At 44.5% G+C, this 21,914-nt stretch overlaps 1 protein-coding gene across 1 annotated transcript in view; it reads right to left on the minus strand.

Annotated features, from left to right (window-relative positions):
- Nucleotides 1-21,914, minus strand: part of frem1a (Fras1 related extracellular matrix 1a) — an 80,692-nt gene that overhangs the window by 19,081 nt on the left and 39,697 nt on the right. Inside the window, exons 14-28 of the mRNA XM_080742042.1 lie at nt 21,695-21,840; nt 19,492-19,688; nt 18,239-18,329; nt 16,753-16,920; nt 14,125-14,333; nt 12,650-12,743; nt 10,420-10,672; nt 9,468-9,659; nt 8,596-8,781; nt 6,995-7,191; nt 5,551-5,761; nt 4,651-4,795; nt 3,377-3,518; nt 2,015-2,216; nt 957-1,221 (exon numbers count right to left, since the gene is read on the minus strand). Coding sequence (XP_080598168.1) covers nt 957-1,221; nt 2,015-2,216; nt 3,377-3,518; nt 4,651-4,795; nt 5,551-5,761; nt 6,995-7,191; nt 8,596-8,781; nt 9,468-9,659; nt 10,420-10,672; nt 12,650-12,743; nt 14,125-14,333; nt 16,753-16,920; nt 18,239-18,329; nt 19,492-19,688; nt 21,695-21,840 — 2,698 coding nt within the window. The remainder of the gene's footprint in view (nt 1-956; nt 1,222-2,014; nt 2,217-3,376; nt 3,519-4,650; nt 4,796-5,550; nt 5,762-6,994; nt 7,192-8,595; nt 8,782-9,467; nt 9,660-10,419; nt 10,673-12,649; nt 12,744-14,124; nt 14,334-16,752; nt 16,921-18,238; nt 18,330-19,491; nt 19,689-21,694; nt 21,841-21,914) is intronic.

Genomic DNA, 21,914 nt, shown 5'->3' on the forward strand with positions numbered 1-21,914 from the left:
GGGCATTCGTGAAATGAGCAATACAGCCAAACGTGTAGGTATAGCGCCAACCCCAAATTAACCAAAATGTCTCTATTACAGTATATTTTAGGTTGACTGTGCTTTCCATTTGTACACTCTGATGGCCCTATCATAGTGTAGTCCGCGGTGTAGTCTTTTAAAGTCAGAAAAATACAACATTACGTCATTAGCCGCGGTGAAGATCCATCACAGCGGACCTAGACATCCCTCCTCTGTTTTTACTGTCAGACATCTCCCCATCACCCCGTTCACTGATTGGTCGATCTAGACCAATCAGTGTGCCCCCTGTTTTTAGAGGCGCAGTGATAGGACTTCACCGTGAGTCTGTGACTATGATGGCCATCACATTTTTAGGTGATAGCTTATCACCTAAAAGTTGAGGTGATAGCTCTTCTCCTCAGACTCTGATAATGCCTTAAAGAGTTACAGACCCACAAGGGTCTGTCACATTTCATTAACTATCAATGATTTTGCTGGAACCCACTTCAAGGACCCCACTTTGAGAACCAATGCTACAGAGTAGGCACTAAGACTGTGTTTTAAAACACCACATTTAAGTGACATTTAAGTGGTAAAGACTACTGGGAAGAAAATAACGAAGATAGCAGATCTGCAGTATAAGCTCACATGCATGATGGTTCTACAGGTCATGTGTTTATAGATCTGCTTTAATACTTTTTCTATTTTGGATGATTATTGAAGATTTTGGACAATAAAGACCGTTAAATGAATAATGTCATGCCCCAAATAGAGAGTGAAAGTGGCACAATAATTGTATGCCTTTAAATCTTTCTCAATATATTGTTTTATATCTATCATATGCTGATATTGTACATATTAGCTCACTGGAAACACTCTGCTACACCAGTGGGTCTCAAAGTGAACCTTGAGAGAGTCTTAATAATCGGGTGCTACAGGGTTTCCTCCTCACTCACTGGAAGGTCTCCAGGGAGGCGCTGGCGCGGTTGTCGTGCACGTAGGCCACCAGGTTGGCGGCCACGTCCATCTGGCTGAAGGCTGAGATGGGCACCCCAGGGTGCTGGATGTACTCCAGGTGTCCGTGGGTGGGGGGCAGGGTGACGGCGTACAGCAGCTCCTCTGGGTGCTCAGAGCCGTCCGTGGCCAGCAGCGCGTCCGTGGTCAGCACCACGCGGTCACCACGGCTCACCTTCACCGGCCGGGTGAAGATGGCGATGTTGCCTGTGAAAAACAAGCCAGGGACACCGTTTCATAAGGTTACGTTGAAACACATGCAGGGCGGACACTCAGTGATTACAGTTTAGGCATTTAGCAGACGCTCTTAATCCAGAGCGACTTACAATAAGCAAGATAATACATACATCAATACAATAACAAAGTAATACAACAATATATCAACATAAAAAAAAAAAATCAATTGCATAAAAATATCAATCTAGAAAAAAAAGACCAAGCACCTAATCAGTGAAAAACATTATATATACCTAAAAAATTCAAGCTTTCATGTATGGTCATTGAGGGGAGGTGAGTGCTATATGGTTAAGTGCTATGAGCACCACCTAAGGTGGAGTCTGAAGAGATGAGTCTTCAGACTACGGTAGAAGCTAGGGAGTGAGTCAGAAAGACAAGGAATTACATGTCCAATGATAAATAATTCATGTGATTAATAAATAATAATATTCGAGCACGTGGTATTCTTTTTTTTTTTTATCTAAATCATTATTTTAACATTTATTTGAATGTGTATGGTAGTGTACTGTACGTTAAAGCAATATCACTTTTTGGATGGTTTATTCATCAAGCCCTCATGTGTGAAAAAGACATTTGCTATACAGCAGTGGTTCCCAAACTTTTGTATTTTTTTCAAGGACCCCCACCAGTGTACAGACCTGTACTGGTGCATTTAGAACCCCTCTCAAGGAACCCAGAGGTTCCCTGGAGAACCCACGTTTGAGAACCACTGCTAAACTGCAACAGTACAGCTAAGATGTTGAGTTCTTCAGTCTCTCGCTACCTTTCTCCATGTCTTGGATGGAGATGTGGAAGTGCTGCGAGGGCGAGCGGTTCTTTCCGTCCAGCAGGTGGAAGACAAAGAAGTCGTGTTGTCCTCCGCTGCTGTGTGGGGCGGTGTGGAGGTACCTCAGCCGGTTCATGTCCACCTCCTCCTGGCTGTAGTTCTGTCCTGCAGCCAGCGTCACCCAGTCACCTGCCTCCTCCTGACACACACCACATAGACACCACACATCTGTTACAACTTACTATTACAATGTAGGCATTTAGCAGACACTCTTAAAGGGATATTCCACTTTATATTCCGGTATAGACCGGAACCCGGAAACCGGATATTGCATTTATTTGGCCGGAACAACCCATTTCTCTGTGACCACTTCCTGCTCCGTTTACTTCCTTTGTTCCTGGTAGCATGGATTAAGATGACCCCGTATTCCAGGTAGCGTGCGTTCGTTCGTTCGTTCGTTCGTTCGTTCCTTCATTCATTCATTGGGTATAAACTGGTGCAGTGACTGGTACGATGACCAGTGGCGGTTGGTGCCTATATTGCGCCCTGTGCGAGGTAGTATAGCGCTGCCCTATGGCCGCGCGAAGCGCGGCCGGATTTTTTTTTTTTTTTTTTAATAAAAAAAATAAATATGATTTTTTTTTAAGTTAAAAGCGGTTCGGTTCTACACGGCGGCAGAACCATTTTGGGCTTAATATAATAGGGTTTATAAAAGCATGATCTGACTGTCTTATGCCTCATTCACACTGTAAGCAGCAAAGCTAATGGTTTGCTTGCAGTAATTCAATGTAATCTCAATGGAAACCAGCTTTAAGATGCTGGAGATGCTGAGAACAAAGCTTGGAAAGCTTGAAAGCTGGTTTCCATTGAGATTACATTGAATTACCAAGCAAACCATTAGCTTTGCTGCTTACAGTGTGAATGAGGCATTAGTCTTACCTTGGGCTGGTCAGGAGAAATGGTTCTTTCACAGTCACGCACAGTGAGAAAAGACTATAGAGTTCCTATATCCTGACTGATAGAGGTCTGTGTTTTGTAGAGGAAAGTCTTTTTTTTTTTTTTTTTTTTTTTTCATTTTACTTTTTTTTTTTTCTTTTTTTTTTTCTTCATGCGCCCCCTCAAGGTGGCGCCCTGGGCGAGTGCCCCGCTAGCTCCCCCTGCAGGCCGCCTCTGACGATGACTAACAACAGCTATTCCAAAATGACGTTTGTAAAAAAGTAGACATAATTTTCACCCTTTGTTTTCAGTTGAAAATAATGTGGAGCAACACAGTTAATGATGTAAGTCATGGACTGACTGACCTTGATCTGGAGCAGTCCTCGGGTGGGGACGCTCTCTAAGACGTAGAGGATGACTGACCTTGATCTGGAGCAGTCCTCGAGTGGGGACGCTCTCTAAGACGTAGAGGATGTGAGCAGAGGGCGTGTCGTCGTCCTGGGCGTACAGCGTGACACTGGAGATGAGCCTGGCCTCGCCCGGGTCCACCTCCAACCCGTTGTTCCTGGAGGAGATAAGAGACAAGTTGTTAGGACACCTCCACTCCGTTGTAAGTTGTTAGGACACGACGTTATTACCGTAATGCTACTGAATAAAGGATTTGTTTGATGGAGAGCAGAGTAGAAGGGTACTACAGGTGGAGAAGGAGGACCAATCATACTATGTATCTTTATCTCTGGGACCTTTGAGAACCATGGCTATAATATGACATGGTTGACCTTTGTCTTCATGGTGTGAGATACAGTAGCATCTCTTAGACAGGATTTTCTTCTTTCTTTTTCAGATTCTTTGAGGTTCAACAACATTAAGTATATCTTCTTCAATATCTACAGTAGGCAAGTCCTAAGGTGATAGTTCACACACAATAAAAGTGTTATTCATCCATTTGTAGTTAGTTCACACACAATAAAAGTGTTATTCATCCATTTGTAGCTCTGAGAACAATTGTAGCTCTTAATTCAACACTTCATAATAACTGTTAAATTAGCGTGCACCTGGTGACTGTAGGTTCCTGGTCGTTGACAGCTAGAACAGTACATCAGTATAACAGTATACAGTAGTTCACCTGGTGACTGTAGGCTCCTGGTCGTTGACAGCTAGAACAGTACCATCAGTATAACAGTATACAGTAGTTCACCTGGTGACTGTAGGCTCCTGGTCGTTGACAGGTACAACAGTAACATCAGTATAACAGTATACAGTAGTTCACCTGGTGACTGTAGGCTCCTGGTCGTTGACAGGTACAACAGTACCATCAGTATAACAGTATACAGTAGTTCACCTGGTGACTGTAGGCTCCTGGTCGTTGACAGGTACAACAGTAACATCAGTATAACAGTATACAGTAGTTCACCTGGTGACTGTAGGCTCCTGGTCGTTGACAGGTACAACAGTACCATCAGTATAACAGTATACAGTAGTTCACCTGGTGACTGTAGGCTCCTGGTCGTTGACAGCTAGAACAGTACCATCAGTATAACAGTATACAGTAGTTCACCTGGTGACTGTAGGCTCCTGGTCGTTGACAGCTAGAACAGTAACATCAGTATAACAGTATAGATCACCTGGTGACTGTAGGCTCCTGGTCGTTGACAGCTAGAACATTACCATCAGTATAACAGTATACAGTAGATCACCTGGTGACTGTAGGCTCCTGGTCGTTGACAGGTACAACAGTAACCATCACCAGGCTGTGCAGCTGGTGCTTCCCATCCGTCAGCTGGATGGAGAAGCTGTCCTCCATGTTCTCCGAGTCGTCGTGCACGTACATCAGAGACATGCCTGAGGGGCACGCACAAGTGCGCACGCACACACACACACGCACGCACGCACGCACGCACGCACGCACACACACACACACACACACACACACACACACACACACACACACACACACACACACACACACACACACACACACACACACACACACACACATATATTCAAGATGACACAATGGATTCAGGAAGAAGAAGGTGACCCACTAAAGGTCTCAATGGAAGACTAGGGAGACCAGTTCCCTAGTAGTTATTACTTGCGCCAGCAGAGCGTGCAAGTAATGTGTTGGCATACATGGCCTACTTGTGCACAAGATGCAAGTTGGCAGAGTACAGTTCTAGTTATTACTGTACCACACACACACTGTCTAAAATAATGTTTTATTAATTCAAGTACGTTCTTGATTATGGCTTTACATGACCACTCCAGATTCTAGTGAAGGGGAAGAAACTGGACTTGGAAACTTGATTAAGTTAGGTTACTTATAATATATTTTTGTGTAATATCAGTATAGTTGTGTAAGGTATTACTTGACCAAAAACAGAAATATTATTACATGTTACTATGTAAAATAAAAAATAGTACATAATACTTATAACTCTGGTTTTGTTAGCTTCTTTATTTTATAGCCATTTTGTCTGATTGTTGACAGCTGCCTCAGTAATACAGTATGCAGTGTAGAGACTACCATGTCCTGTGTTTGTGTTTGTGGAAGGCTCTAAAAGCCAAGGAAAGGCAGGGTTTGGTACAAACAGTACCATTCCTCAGATCCAGCATGGTGAAGTCCTCCACGGCCGTGTGGGCCTCTCTCCTCCGGTGGGCCGTGGACCCACTGCTGCTGCTGCTGCTCATGATGGCCCCGTGCCTGGGGGGCTGGAGCAGGGTGAAGCGCAGCTGGTCTTTAGGGACGTCTAGATCCACAGCGTTCAGGACGGAAGAGTCCAACTCCTTCATGTCTCCCTCTCTCACCTAGCAATGAAAATAGGGCTGAAGTGACTCATTCATAAGGTAAGTTCCCAGTGAGTCCCAGGGGGGAGACACTGCAAGTCTATTTTTGGCTCTTGCACTGAAAATGTTTTGAAACATCTACTGTATATGTACCAGAATGGAAACAACCTCTGTCTTTTGTGTCTCATCCGTTTGGCTTTTTTTTTTTCAAACTCTCGATGTTTAGACGTGTTGATTGGCTGCCTTTATAGAAATAAAACTAGTTCCCCCATGCTTTGTAGGAAGAGGATCATCGAAGCTACATTTCTATCTGTGTTGGATTATGGACATATAATCTATCTTCATGCAGGTGCCTCCATACTCAAGCCTCTGGAACTGGGAAAGACTGCTTTTAGCATTAGTGCACCTGATTCCTGGAATCTCTTGCAACAAGATTTTAAGATGAGTACCCTAGCATCTGTTGGCCATTTCATGAGTTTACTTAATAACCGTGCATTACATGTAGGTAACTGTTTTAACTGATTGTTGTCACAAACACTGTTTTTCTCTCAGTAATTAAGTCTGTTTTCTAATCTCGACATCCTTGTAAATGAGGATCTCCCTCAACTGATCTCTCTGAGAAATTTAACCCATTTAGGCCTGAACACATTATGACGCAATATTTTATGCTTTAAATATATAAAAAAATAGCAGATATACAAGCTCACAAGCTTGTAGATCTGCTATTTTTTTTAAATCGTGAAAATTAGAATTTTGACCCGATTCTATAAGTGTCTTTTGAATCCTTTTAAGATTTTTGGAGAAAAAAAAACTATGTATCTATGTCAGCAATCTGGCCAGCCATCGTCAAAGAAAAGTTCCTTTTCACTTAACTGGAGCTCAGTTAGTCTGTTCTTGAGAGACTACTATGTCAGTGGTTCTCAAACCTTTTCACGTGAAGGACCCCCAAAATGATATTTATTTGGCCACGGACCCCCATCTCAAAATATCTAGTTCCAGGGACCACCCAGAAGCAAAATTTTAGTTACAAACGTTCGCTTTGAAAATACATGATATTCAAAGATTTGCACACATTTTCACGACTTTAAAAAAAATAGCAGATCTACAAGCTCGCAGCGCGGCACTCGAGTGCCGTGCTGTGAGCTTGTATATCTGCTATTTTTCAATTGTTAAAGCGGTCAATAATCCTAGGCCCTAAATGGGTGAAATAAAGGTGGAGAGAACAACTTAAACTGTGACAGGCCCATTACTCACGGTGATGTTCCTGGCCAGGAGCTGGGGCTCCTCGTCGTTGGTGGGGCTGATGAGGATGTAGAAGGGGACGTGGGGGGAGGTGTGAGCGCCGTCCGACACACACACCATCAGCTGGTCAGCCGTGGGCTCCATCCTCTGGTGTCTGGACTGCACGTAGTTCACATGACCCTCCTGCACGTCTCTGTAGGAGAAGGACGCTAGTGGGGACAGACAGACGGGACAGGGAGAGGACCAGGGGTGGGAAGAAGTTCTCATATGTTTTTACTTCAGTAAAAGTATCAATACTGCAGTGTAGACATACTCTGCTTGGTCACGATCACGCTAGGGCATTAACGACTTTTATTACCCGACTTGTTTGAATGCTTGATTCTGATTGGTCAATCGCTGAAATCAGAGGTCCGATATTCCCTGATAACAGACCGCTCCGCTCTATAACAGACCGCTGCCTAATCAACGGCTCAGAGCCATGGACGGATTAACCCTTGCGAGGGCTCCTGGCCAATAATTTTTTAGGGCCCCCCACCCTCCATCATAACCCCCCCTCCCTCCCGATGCACACTACCCAGCTCGTATTTTAAGCCATGATTATCATCTGTGGGCCAAGAAAGCACCTGTAGACAACAGAGGAGGGGCCCACACATTAGATTTGTAATTAATGTATACATTTAATTTTAGTAAATTGTCAATGACCACGCGGCCCAGTTCCCCCAAGGGCCCCTGAGAGCCAAGGGCCCCTGGCAACGGCCCCACTGGCCCAATGGTTAATACAGCCCTGCTCAGAGCACCTGCTGCAGTCAAGCTGCACTGCGTGAATCTTGTGCTGTATCCAACATGTCAGCCATGTAAACAACCACACAGCGACATTTAGAACTAAACGTTGCTCTCATGTTTTTAAAAATATTTTAAGCGAGAAATAGACGACGTAGTATCAGGAAATGGATTCTATCTAATCAGCACTTCCTTGTTTTCCAAGGCGACCGTGTCACACTAGGGGGGCGCCCAGCGCAACACTTGTGCAACAAGAAGCAACTGAATTTCAATGGTAGTGGATGGAGACTGGAGAGAAAGGACTTTTGTCCCATCAAGACACAGCAACCAATGGGTGCGAAAAGGGACGGGACAACTGCCAGGACTTGACAAAGGGTCAACTGGTTAAACGCATACTCTACAAGTGTAGATCATGTAGACTGTAGATTATATGAAAGAGTATATCGTCATTGTCTGGCCAAAACCTCTTAACTCCATTTTTGAGGTTGTAGATTTTTTGACACTACTGAACACCCTTTACAGATGAGTGTTGGTTCGAATAATATTGAACCAATGGAAAGTAGTAAAAAGTGCTTGGGACAAAACCTCCTAACTCCACACTTTCTGCCAAACCAGCTAACTCCACTCAATTGGCCCTCTCTTTTTTTTCATAAATATGTGCTATTGAACACCCTTTACGTCTGTGTGTTGGTTAAAATAATATTGAACCAATGAAAAGTAGTAAAAAGCCCTTCTATCGGTCAAAACCTCCTAAGTCCACTCGAGCTCATTTCCCCCAAAATGAACATTTTGGAGTTAGGAGGTTTCGGCCCGACAGCAGAGTATATGCTGACCTATGCTTATTCCCATGTTGCTCTTCTCGAAGCCGGGACTGGGCAGCACGTTCTCCATGTATCCGAACTGTGGAGGAGACACCAGGCTGACCACCAGAGAGTCCAGAGGCGTGTCCACGTCCAGGGCCTTCAGGTGGGCCACGGTGATCGGGGCGCTCCCCCCTTCATCCACCACGAATATGTCTCCTGTGAACCATCACCACGTCATGTTAGTTTAAATGCCATTTAGGCCTAGAATTATTTAATGCTTTAGCTATTGAAAAATAGCAGATATACAAGATCACAGTGCCGCACTGTGAGCTTGTATATATAGCTATAGATCTGCTATTTTTGAAAAATCTTTGAATATATTTAAAAGCGAACATTTGTAACTCAAATATTTGCTTCTGGGTGGTCCCTGGAACAACATATTTTGAGATCGGGGGTCCGCGGCCAAATACCTTTAATTTTGCACTTGCACACATTTCTCAATTATATATATAAAAAACACATTTGGACTACTATACCAAACATCACAAGACAGATCATCAGGTCCCCACCATTCACAGAAAACCATCCTAGCGACAGGGGCGCTTGCTCAGCAAATTGTTTAGTGCAGCGATGGCTGAGGGGACAAAACTCCTGCTAAACTGTACCTTGTGCCACGTCAAGGTTCTGTATCTACGCCCCGATGGCAAGAGGTCGAAGTAGTGATACAGAGAATGATCAGTGTCTTTGTTATTGAGAGTGCTAAGCGTGTGATGGCCTTATCGTTCATCTCAGCAAGTGTGGGTGTGGGAAGTCCGATGATCTTGGACGCAATACGGGTAATATGTTTGTTTCTATTAGGCATGGACAGTATAGTGAAGCTTTGTAATTGTCCAGTCCATTACCAGTAGTGAGGGTGGGAGGCTGGCTGTCGACAGGGAACACGGTGATCTTCAGGTCGTACACAGGCAGGCTGTCCCGTACGGGCGCTGTAGGAAGGCCCGCTCCACAGCACGGAGGGGCGTTCTGCGTCTCCCCCTCGTCAGAGATGACCAAGGTGACGGTGTCGTGACGGGGAGTCAGCCCAATCTCCTGACCTGCACACACAAACACAGGCCAGGGGGTCATCACCATGCTGGCTTGGAGGTGGACATTTCGGTCAATTTTTTTTTCTTTTGCCACGGACACGCAAATTAGCGGACACCGGACACGAATATTATCAGAAATACATAAAGACTCAGCCCTGAATGGACATAACAGGTCTGTAACTCTGAGAGTGTACACATGGAACCAAATGGACCCGTTCCATTTGCACTCTCTCAGAGTTAAGTGCCATTCCCACCGGGTGGCGGGCACGATAACTATAAAGATAACTATAACTATATTGTTCATCGTTGTATAATCGATGGGAACACTCATTGCCATGCACTTGACCTTTTATAGTTATATAGTTAGTTATAGTGCTCAGTATGAATGGACCTTTATAGTGGTCCTTGAAAATAAGAATCACTGTATGGTCTATTAGTACTAATGTGTCGTGGTGTCGTAGTAAATCAGTGTCATACATATTCTGAAGAAAACATTCACTAATTCAGTAGCACATTTTACAACCAAAGTTTACAAAGTGCTGCTTGGAAGAATCAAAGCTAAATACACTACAGTGAAACAGCAGACAGCTAAACAAAGAAACAAACATACTGTATATAAGGTATAAAGGTGTGTCTTGAAAAATGCCGATGGTGGTAACCAGTAGTCTGATTTGGGGGGCGGAGTGCATTCCATAAAGTGGGGCCTATTATGACAGAAATACAAACCTTATGGTGTTGTGTACAAACAGCGCCACCTAGTGTACAGTACCTGTGTGTCTGTAGCTGACGTCCCCAGCCAGCAGGTCTCTCTGGGTGAAGCGGTCGGCCACCTGGCCCCTCCTCAGCACCACTCCGTGGTAGGGCTGCCGGGCGATCAGGTAGGCCAGGCTGCCGTTGTCGCTGTCCATGTCCGTGGCGTAGACGTACTCAGCGGTGATGACCACCTGCTGCCCCTCCGGGCAGCGGAGGAGGGGCAGCAGGCCCCGCGCCACCACGGGAACCTGGTCGTTGACCGGCCGCACCTGGAGGAAAGATGCAGCACAAACCAAGACATGTTCTAATAAATGTAATTTTTATCCAGACCAAAACACATATAGGGTTAAATCTGCCTATTATCATACCCCTTTATACCTGCTTTAGTCCATTTTTTTCATAGCTGCCCCTGTTGCTAGATTTCGCAGGCCCTCTCATAACTAACAGAGTAGATAGACTTTATACTAGTGCGGTTATTTCTTCAGCTTCAAAGTTAGTATTTTTTTATTGGATTGTGTTTACACAACGTCCTGAGACCAACCACACCGCTGTTTTGACCTCACATGCACCCTTACTTGTAAGGGGTATGATAAAAGACAGATTTAACCATATATGTGTTTTGGTCTGGATGACTCCTTTAAGGTAACCAGAAGGTCATGTCATTGGATTAGTCGTGTCAGGGTTTTTATTCTAGGCATGAGAACAACTGTTGCGTGAGTCACTCCTTCACCTGTCACCAGAATGTCATGTCCTGTCTTGAATTATTCTTGACTAAAAGCCTTATGTGGATGTTTTCTCTGATCTATTTTAATGTCCCTCTGGAGTGTATAAGTATGAACTGTACTCTGAACTGTATGAACTGTATGCTAGAGTTGGAACCTATGCCACATGGGTATAGTGTTGCAGCTCGGAGCTCCTATTTGAATACATTTTGATTGTCTTTGAACACTTCTCGAAACCTTCCTTTTTCAAAGTATATATTTTATGCAATATCATAGAAATCTACAACAGACGTCGTTTTGTTGATTAGATCAGGAGTTTTCAAAGTGGGTGACGGGGCACCCTGGGGTGCCGCGACGGCAGTCCAGGGGCGCCGCGAGATAATTTGATAATATTTGAAATTTATTTGGGACAATTAAAAATATATTTAGTATCATTTTAAACATGAAGTAGGCTACAAAGTTATTTTCAGTCAGTTCTAACCAAAATGGCTATTATCTCGCTTTCCTCGCAACATAATTGCTAAAATATACTATAAATATAAGGTGCTGGGAGTGAAAAGTAGGAATATAATAATAATGTAGGGGTGCCTCGGATGAAAAAAATATTTATAGGGGTGCCCCGAGCCCCGAAAGTTTGGTAACCTCTGGATTAGACTAAGCCCCCAACCATCTGTTGTTTTTATCGCCCTGTTTTTTTTATTATTTTCTTTTCTGCATTTGTAATTGATGTTATATCCCATGTAAAGTACTCTGTTCTATCCGTCTGTCTTTCAATGTTATATGAGATACATAAAGTGGTTCCTGTGTAAATAAGCCGTAAAGCTTACTAGGATTCCTTTTAGTTGACCTTGTACCAATGATTTGTGCTGTCACGAAACTGTACTCTTTTCTATCGCAAACTGCTAATAAACTCTTCAATCAATCAATCAATCAATCAATCGATTGATCGGGGGTTCTCAAAGTGCGGTCCCCTCTGCTAAATGATTGATTGTTAAACTTATAAACCAACAATCAAGTTTATTTTTTCTTCTTTACTAATGGACCCGGCGGTTCACTACCATTGACAAGATCTGACAGATTATTGCTTTATCGCTGTTGAATCGAGTCCTCGCTCTTGTCCCGCCCCTGAACACCGTATCCGGTTCCCAATAGGCCAGGCTATAGGCCTATTCCCGGATGCGGAGATATTTTGATCTACATCCGGGTCAATGTTGTTGACGTCCATTCAGGGTCGATTATCTAGTTTTTGCAGCAAACAAGACAAGCCTAGCAATGGAGTGGATTATATCCCGGTCACTTTGTTCTTCTCCCAGCGTTACAAGAGATCCTCCCGTACACGTTGATGCTGTTTTTTGGACATCATATAACATGCGGTGGTCGCGCATGTCCACAGATGATCAGAAATACAGTAATATAGCCTGGCAGTTGGGCTTATAAATGAATTTAATTCTGTCAGTAAATGAATTGAATATCATTAAATTGTAGTTATGTAGACTTCCATATAGTAGCGATTAATTACTGTACCTTCACTTGTATGACAAAATCGACAGAGTTGATGCCGTCAGTGGCAGTGAATTCAATGTCATCCTCCACCGTCTCTGAGCTGTCATGAGTATACCTACAGTACAGGAACAGATCACACAGAGAAACCATATGTCAAGCTGACAAAACTATGTATTTTTTTTAAATAAACACTAAAACAATATAATGGTGTGCCTGTGCTATTTTACAACTAGAAATACTGTTCCTACAAAACAGTGTGGGCTCGCATGGAACACCATGTATGGGCATAAAGATCTACCCAATGGGCACTCCAACAGGAGTTTTATGAGGAGAATAACCTTAGTTTATAAAGATTTGGGAGAACACACTGGCCTGGGAGAACATACGCTTTCAGCGAGCCCACAAATATTTACTATAAAGATTTGGGAGAACATACAAAAGATTTCATGTGGGTGTTGTTATTTATATCAGGTCGCACTTGTTGGTGGTGATGTCACCAAGAACGCTGCTCCCTCATTGGCTAAATGCCCTGCCTTTGTACTGTCATAATTTTATTTATATATTTCTTTAAGGAGAAAACACGTGGTCTCGCTTTTCAGCGAGACCACAATTATTGTGGTACACAATATAATACACAACGTACATGTCTGTACTCAATATGACCACCGATTTGAAGGGGCAAAACTAACATCTTTATGCTTTTCAGGTGGTGCACAGTGAGCATGTCTGACCTAACTTTAAGGCCTTTCAGGTGGTGTACTATGAACATGTCTGACCTAACTTTAAGGTCTTTCAGGTGGTGTACTATGAACATGTCTGACCTAACTTTAAGGTCTTTCAGGTGGTGTACTATGAACATGTCTGACCTAACTTTAAGGTCTTTCAGGTGGTATACTATGAACATGTCTGACCTAACTTTAAGGTCTTTCAGGTGGTATACTATGAACATGTCTGACCTAACTTTAAGGTCTTTCAGGTGGTATACTATGAACATGTCTGACCTAACTTTAAGGTCTTTCAGGTGGTATACTATGAACATGTCTGACCTAACTTTAAGGTCTTTCAGGTGGTATACTATGAACATGTCTGACCTAACTTTAAGGTCTTTCAGGTGGTATACTATGAACATGTCTGACCTAACTTTAAGGTCTTTCAGGTGGTATACTATGAACATGTCTGACCTAACTTTAAGGTCTTTCAGGTGGTATACTATGAACATGTCTGACCTAACTTTAAGGTCTTTCAGGTGGTATACTATGAACATGTCTGACCTAACTTTAAGGTCTTTCAGGTGGTGTACTATGAACATGTCTGACCTAACTTTAAGGTCTTTCAGGTGGTATACTATGAACATGTCTGACCTAACTTTAAGGTCTTTCAGGTGGTATACTATGAACATGTCTGACCTAACTTTAAGGTCTTTCAGGTGGTATACTATGAACATGTCTGACCTAACTTTAAGGTCTTTCAGGTGGTATACTATGAACATGTCTGACCTAACTTTAAGGCTTTTCAGGTGGTGCACAGTGAAAGCCTGGCCTGGCTCCAGTGGAGTGGAGTCCAGCCACAGAGCTCCGTGCTGGGGCCTCCTCCTCAGCCGGACCTCCAGGGCCTCCTCCATGGAGTCCACGTCAGACAGCAGCAGGTGTTGAGGAGCCAGCCTGACCTCCGAGCCCTCATCCACTGTCAGCACGTTGGTCCTCACCTGAAAGACAAGGGGACACCACATGACAATAACTACTACTGCACTCTGTCAGCACGATGGTCCTCACCTGAAAGACAAGGGGACACCACATGACAATAACTACTACTGCACTCTGTCAGCACGATGGTCCTCACCTGAAAGACAAGGGGACACAACATGACAATAACTACCACTGCACTCTGTCAGCACGATGGTCCTCACCTGAAAGACAAGGGGACACCACATGACAATAACTACTACTGCACTCTGTCAGCACGATGGTCCTCACCTGAAAGACAAGGGGACACAACATGACAATAACTACTACTGCACTCTGTCAGCACGATGGTCCTCACCTGAAAGACAAGGGGACACAACATGACAATAACTACTACTGCACTCTGTCAGTACGATGGTCCTCACCTGAAAGACAAGGGGACACCACATGACAATAACTACTACTGCACTCTGTCAGCACGATGGTCCTCACCTGAAAGACAAGGGGACACGACATGACAATAACTACTACTGCACTCTGTCAGTACGATGGTCCTCACCTGAAAGACAAGGGGACACCACATGACAATAACTACTACTGCACTCTGTCCAGGTGACAAACTGCTCATTGTGCACATGTTTCCTGTTGAGATTAGCAGATTTCTCACAGGTTTTTTCATCTCACTCACATCACTTTGTCTGCTGACCTCACTCAGCAACAAAAAAAAAAAGAAAATATACAAATAAAAGGCAAAACAGTGATCACAACACCCCATGATGTGCACTGCAATGTAGTTTCAAATGCACTACATTGCAGGCGCTTTTTGAGAGTGAAAAAATAAGAAGACGCGTGTGATATGTGTGATCTGGGCAGCTTGCACCAGGAAATGTGCCAACCTCAACAGGAAACAACGGTAGGCCATGCATGGCCTACTTGTGAGCTCGCCATGAGGTGTGCTCACCACTGGCATCACCACTGGCATCACCAGGACACCGACATACTAGCCTAGCTCAGCTTGGCAATCCCCCCATGTTAAAACATGGTGGGGATTGTCTAGGGTCGTGTGCTAGCACTTCAATTTTGTGGCTCCAGATTCATGAGTTCCTCCTGATTGGCTAGTTACAAAATAAGGCGGACCTTTTCTCTCTCGCAGCATGTCTCGTGTGAGCACAACTCATTCTCCGTGCAGCAACAGAAGAGACAACACCACTCTTTAGTGCATTCCTGAGGTTTCTGTCTTTGTCACCTGCTCATGTGCTGTGTTTAGCTGATAGTGTGGGACAGTGACTCCCACCTCCCTAGCTCCCCTCCACCTCTCGGTTTTGTTCACGCCCTATTGTTTTTTGTTACCTCCTCCCACGAATTACTTCTGAATGGGACAACCTCCAGACTAGATACTGCAGTTAGTTAGCTAGCTGCATTAGTATATAGGCTGGCAAGCCAGGCTACCGACATACATGTGCAGCCGAGCGCAGTACTTGCGAGCTCTGCTGGCCCAAGTAATGAAAGATGAAATTAAAAAAATTAAATAGAAATGAGATGAGATGATTTAATGTGTTAATGAAGTTAGATGAAGTGTCCTTGGGCAAGACATTGACTGAACCCCTAACTGCTCCTGATGAACAGGTCGATGCCTCACATGGTTCTGCCATCGCTGTGTGAACGCCACATACATAGTAAAACTCTTTGGAGAAGGCATGCCCCCTCTTACAGTATATGATATGGCGTACAAACATTTGACACATTCCTTTGCTTGTATTTTCACTCATTATGGCTAATAGCGAATGGCTGCCTTTCACTGTGAAGCGCTTTGGATGTGAAGCTGAAGCATTAACCCATTTAGAACGGGTACACATTATTGTGTGAAATTATTTTATGCTTTAACTATTGAAAAACAGCAGATATACAAGCTCACAGCGCTGTGAGCTTGTAGATGTGCTATTTTTGAAAAATTGTGAAAATTAGAATTTTGACCCGATTCTATAAGTGTCTTTTGAATCCTTCTAAGGTTCTTTGGAAAAACCTATATCAGCAATCTGGCCAGCCATCGTCAAAGAAAAGGTCCTTTTCACTGCAGTAGTTTCTCAAGAACAGATTCTTGAGAAACTACTATGTCAGTGGTTCTCAAACCTTTTAATGATATGTATTTGGCCACGGATCCCCATCTCAAAATATTTTGTTTGAGGGACCACCCAGAAGCAAAATTTGAGTTACAAACGTTTGCTTTAAAAATACACATATTCAAAGATTTGCACACATTTACAGAACTTTTTCAAAAATAGCATATCTACAAGCTTGCAGCGCGGCACTCGGTGCCGCGCTGTGAGCTTGTATATCTGCTATTTTTTCAATAGTTAAAGCATTCAATAATCCTAGGCCTAAATAGCTCAAATGTGATACAGCCGATCATTCATATGACGTACTGACATATTAGTACTGTACCTCTGGGGCCTGGTTGTCTACTGGCACCAGTGTGATGTTGAAGCAGATCCCAGTGACGGTGCGTCCCAGCTGGTTGGTGATGGACAGAACAAACTGGACGTGCTGGGGATAAGGGCCGATGTCCAGCATGGGAGGCATGTACGCGACCTTCATGAAGTTCACCGCATGCTGCAAAGACAAGGAGAAAACCCTAGATGTAAAAAGATAGATGCCTCATCCGCCGCTGCAGTTCATTGGCGCGACCCGTAAAAAAACTATTGCCGGAAGTGCGGAAGAGTGGCAAGCACGCTGCCACTCAAAGTGACTACTGGCCAATCACAGTGTGTCTTTTACGGGACTTCAAAACTCTTTTACTGCTTCGGACGATCTCGTTCGCCCCAATTTTGAACCAAGCGCGCTGCCAATGCGGCTCGTTCTTTTTACCTTGTCTGATGACTGTAAGCTGATGAGGGGTCGCGCTGCCGTGTACAGTAAAAACATCTCCCGTAATGCTGCTCTAAAAAAAATGCATTTCTATGCTCTGAATGTACGGTATGGCAAGCGGAGCGGACCAATTCACATTAATTCTTTGCATAAGGCTGCCCTCTGCCGCCACTAGTTTGGCTAAAGTACATATGAGCGTCCATTGTAAAATGTATTAGTTTGGAAATGATCAATAGATAATTTTCTATAACATCGCTAAGGGAAGCTGCTTTTTGCTGGCACCAGCTCCAATGAATAAATAATAAATCTGGCAGTAGAACTGTTAAAAGGACCTGTGTTGGCATGAGATATTTACAGTACATTGTCAAAGCAAGTGCCTCTGGGAAAGTCCCCTTCTGTGACGCACGCGGAAGTGTGCTTCAGGATTCTGGAAGCTCGCCTCACAAAATACCAATACTTTTTTTACAGACACCCCAGAGCCGGAGGAGGCGTCTGCCTTTCTACAGTATGTCTATGAACAAAGCAACGGAACCCATTAAAACCCATTACTGTATATTGTAGCAGGGTAGTTAGCTGTGTGAACAGTCTCAACACATTGTATTGTAACAGGGTAGTTAGCTGTGTGAACAGTCTCAACACACTGTATTGTAACAGGGTACAGTAGTTAGCTGTGTGAACAGTCTCAACACATTGTATTGTAACAGGGTAGTTAGCTGTGTGAACAGTCTCAACACATTGTATTGTAACAGGGTACAGTAGTTAGCTGTGTGAACAGTCTCAACACATTGTATTGTAACAGGGTACAGTAGTTAGCTGTGTGAACAGTCTCAACACATTGTATTGTAACAGGGTACAGTAGTTAGCTGTGTGAACAGTCTCAACACACTGTATTGAAACAGGGTACAGTAGTTAGCTGTGTGAACAGTCTCAACACATTGTATTGTAACAGGGTACAGTAGTTACCTGTGTGAACAGTCTCAACACATTGTATTGTAACAGGGTACAGTAGTTACCTGTGTGAACAGTCTCAACACATTGTATTGTAACAGGGTACAGTCGTTACCTGTGTGAACAGTCTCAACACGGGTGCACTGGGGTCCTTGGTGAACTTGGGGATGCTGTCGACCAGGAACAGCCTCCCTGCGTCCACACCGCTGTTCAGCACAACCACACAGAAAGAAACAGTGGTTCATTGTGTTATTAAAGAGGAGGTGGTGCCATCATTTTGTACTTTTTCTGTTTTGTACAGGTATGTGTCCATGGAGTTAACATTACTCGATAGAAACGAGAGGAAAGGGAAAGAGTCCTCAGGAGAGGATGTCCCCGGGTGTTGTTATAATATGCAAATATGTCTTTGCTATTTATTTTTGGTTTGTTCCTGAAAGCCTCTTGAGTCAAAAAGAGGCTTTAGTGACACACTGAAATCATGGAAAGCACCCAGGATTACAGCCTATAGGCAATTGGCACCGGGTGAAAAAAGGGTTACAAAATCGTGAGATAACAAATAAAATAAAATCGTCCTTTATACGTACCAGGATTGTTGAAATACAATGCTTTTGCGATATATGTACCGGTAGCCTATATTGCGCATGTATATTGTGATGGGGATACATTTTCAATATATTGTGCTGCTAAGACTAAGTGGTATTCCTATATGTTAGGTAAGTCATTGTAGGCAAAAATAGAAAGAAACACGCACATCTCTTAAATAAGGTGCTGGGTGAAAAATAGCATAATTAAAAAGAAACCCGCACACTCTGCTCCAAATGAATGAATTATATTGACAACGTTTGGAGCATTAGCTCTTCATCTGGTCAAACTGGAGCTGTATGTCACCAACAAACTTAAGTATGGTCATGTTGTCAGCAGGGGTGGAGCAGCAGTTTACACAATAAAATTGATACATGTTCATAATTTCTCAATTCACCAAACAGTGAACAAAAACACAAGCAAATAAGACATGGTTGTTACATAGAGTAATTAGAAAATCTAGAAAATCATGTCATAATTTTTCTTTTCTTTCTTGGGCAACAATAGAAAATATATCCACCTCTTTCCGCAGGAATTTACTGGAGAATATTTTGCACCACACTTCCGGTTAGCAGACATACAAGCTCACGTCGCGTCGCAGATGCAGCCGTTGTGAGCTTGTAGATCACACTCGGCTCCGGCGCCGGAAGCTCCGTACAACTTCTCCGCAATGCACGATGGGATGTTGGAAAGTTGTGGATAGAGAATGCAAGGGTGGAGTGGTGAGGGTGTAGCTAACCTGTGAGGGCCGGTGTAGAAGGGTGGAGGGGTGAGGGTGTAGCTAACCTGTGAGGACCAGTGTAGAAGGGTGGGGTGGTGACGGTGTAGGTGAGCTCGCTGTCCGGGGACCCCTGGTCCAGGAAGTGGAGGTGCTGGCGGGTCAGGTGGACCACCTCCGTCTCTTTGACCAGCAGACAGCGGGTGGCGCCCTCCACCTCTCTGGGAGGCTGGTCTGGAACGGGCTCGATGTGCACCACGATCACCTGGACGGAGGACAGACACACTTATACAAGGGGCGGCAGAGTGCTTGAGACCCTGCCCTTTTACCCGTCTGTAAAGAAGTGGCGGGAGATCTCTCGTCTTCCCCTCTTTTCAAATACTTTGAACTTGAACCCTCGCGTCACTATTCTGAAAACTTTGGCCAAAAATAGCCGATCTACAAGCTCTCAGATCACTTGTAGATCAGCAATCTTTGGCAAATGAGTTTGGTGTAGAGGTAAAAAACAGAAGAGTGAAAGGTCAAGTTTACTAAGTATCGATGATTTAAATGACTGGAGGAAAGAACATAACATTAACACAAATCCAACATAGGCTAATGACAGTGCTGTCAAACAAGTCTATATGAATCTACTGTATGAAATCGATGAAAATCTGCATCACACATTTATACAATATGTAAAAAAGGGTCCCTGCTTCATGTTTTTATGTGGCCACACCCACCAGTTCATTAAGTATGCCTGGTTGTCAGGTGGGTGGTGACCCAGCCATACACACAGTGTTGGGTGAATGGTAAAGGGGGAGGGGATGAGTTTACAATGTCATTAAATCAGTGTTTTTCGATCAGGCCTTTTGACCCAGGCTTTCAGCTTTTAGGAAGTAACCAAAAATACACAGGGAAGACAAATGTGCACATTATAACGACAACTGGGGGTCTATTAGAGTAATGTTAACTCCATAGACACATACAAAACAAAAAGTACAAAACTATGGCACCGCCTATTTAACCCATTTAGGCCTAGAATTATTGAATGCTTTAACCAGTGAAAAATAGCAGATATACAAGCTCACGGCACGGCACCGAGTGCCGCGCTGCAAGCTTGTAGATCTGCTATTTTTGAAAAAGTCGTGAAAATGTGTGCAAATCTTTGAATATATGTATTTTCAAAGCGAACGTTTGTAACTCAAATTTTGCTTCTGGGGTGGTCCCTGGAACTAAATATTTTGAGATGGGGGTCCGTCGCGAAATAAATATAATTTTGGGGGTCCTTCACATGAAATGGTTTGAGAACCACTGGCATAGTAGTCTCTGGCAAAGTGAAAAGGACCTTTTCTTTGACGATGGCTAGAGCCAGATTGTTGACATAGAAACAAAAAAATCGTATAAGGATTCAAAAGACACTTATAGCTCGCAGTGTGAGCTTGTATATCTGCTATTTTTCAATAGTTAAATCATAAAATAATAATACACAATACTGTGTACCCGTTCTGAAAGGTGTGGCTGACTCTCACCTGAGGCTGGGAGAGGTTGGGGGAGTCTTTAAGGTGTGGTTGACTCTCACCTGAGGCTGGGAGAGGTTGGGGGGTCTTTAAGGTGTGGTTGACTCACCTGAGGCTGGGAGAGGTTGGGGGGGTCGTGGACTCTCACCTGAGGCTGGGAGAGGTTGGGGGGGTGGTGGACTCTCACCTGAGGCTGGGAGAGGTTGGGGGGGTTGTGGACTCTCACCTGAGGCTGGGAGAGGTTGGGGGGGTCGTGGACTCTCACCTGAGGCTGGGAGAGGTTGGGGGGGTGGTGGACTCTCACCTGAGGCTGGGAGAGGTTGGGGGGGTCGTGGACTCTCACCTGAGGCTGGGAGAGGTTGGGGGGGTCGTGGACTCTCACCTGAGGCTGGGAGAAGTTGGGGGGGTCGTGGACTCTCACCTGAGGATGGGAGAGGTTGGGGGGGGTCGTGGACTCTCACCTGAGGCTGGGAGAGGTTGGGGGGTCGTGGACTCTCACCTGAGGCTGGGAGAGGTTGGGGGGGTCGTGGACTCTCACCTGAGGCTGGGAGAGGTTGGGGGGGTCGTGGACTCTCACCTGAGGCTGGGAGAGGTTGGGGGGGTTGTGGACTCTCACCTGAGGCTGGGAGAGGTTGGGGGGGTCGTGGACTCTCACCTGAGGCTGGGAGAGGTTGGGGGGGTCGTGGACTCTCACCTGAGGCTGGGAGAGGTTGGGGGGGTCGTGGACTCTCACCTGAGGCTGGGAGAGGTTGGGGGGGTCGTGGACTCTCACCTGAGGCTGGGAGAGGTTGGGGGGGTCGTGGAAGTCGGACAGCACCACCTCGAAGGAGTCGTCAAACACCTGGCTGTTGCCATGGTGACGGTAGTAGACGGTGGAGAGGGACAGGTCCTTCTGCAGGAAGTGGCCGACAGGATATCCTGGATGGGAAAAAAAAGAAGGATGGAACGCTTACTGAGTGAGGCTTCTGTTCCAGGGGCATAGTTCCGCCGAT

Source organism: Nannobrachium achirus (assembly GCF_963921795.1).
Source record: "Nannobrachium achirus genome assembly, chromosome: 14".
In the NCBI taxonomy this organism is placed as follows: Eukaryota; Metazoa; Chordata; class Actinopteri; order Myctophiformes; family Myctophidae; genus Nannobrachium; species Nannobrachium achirus.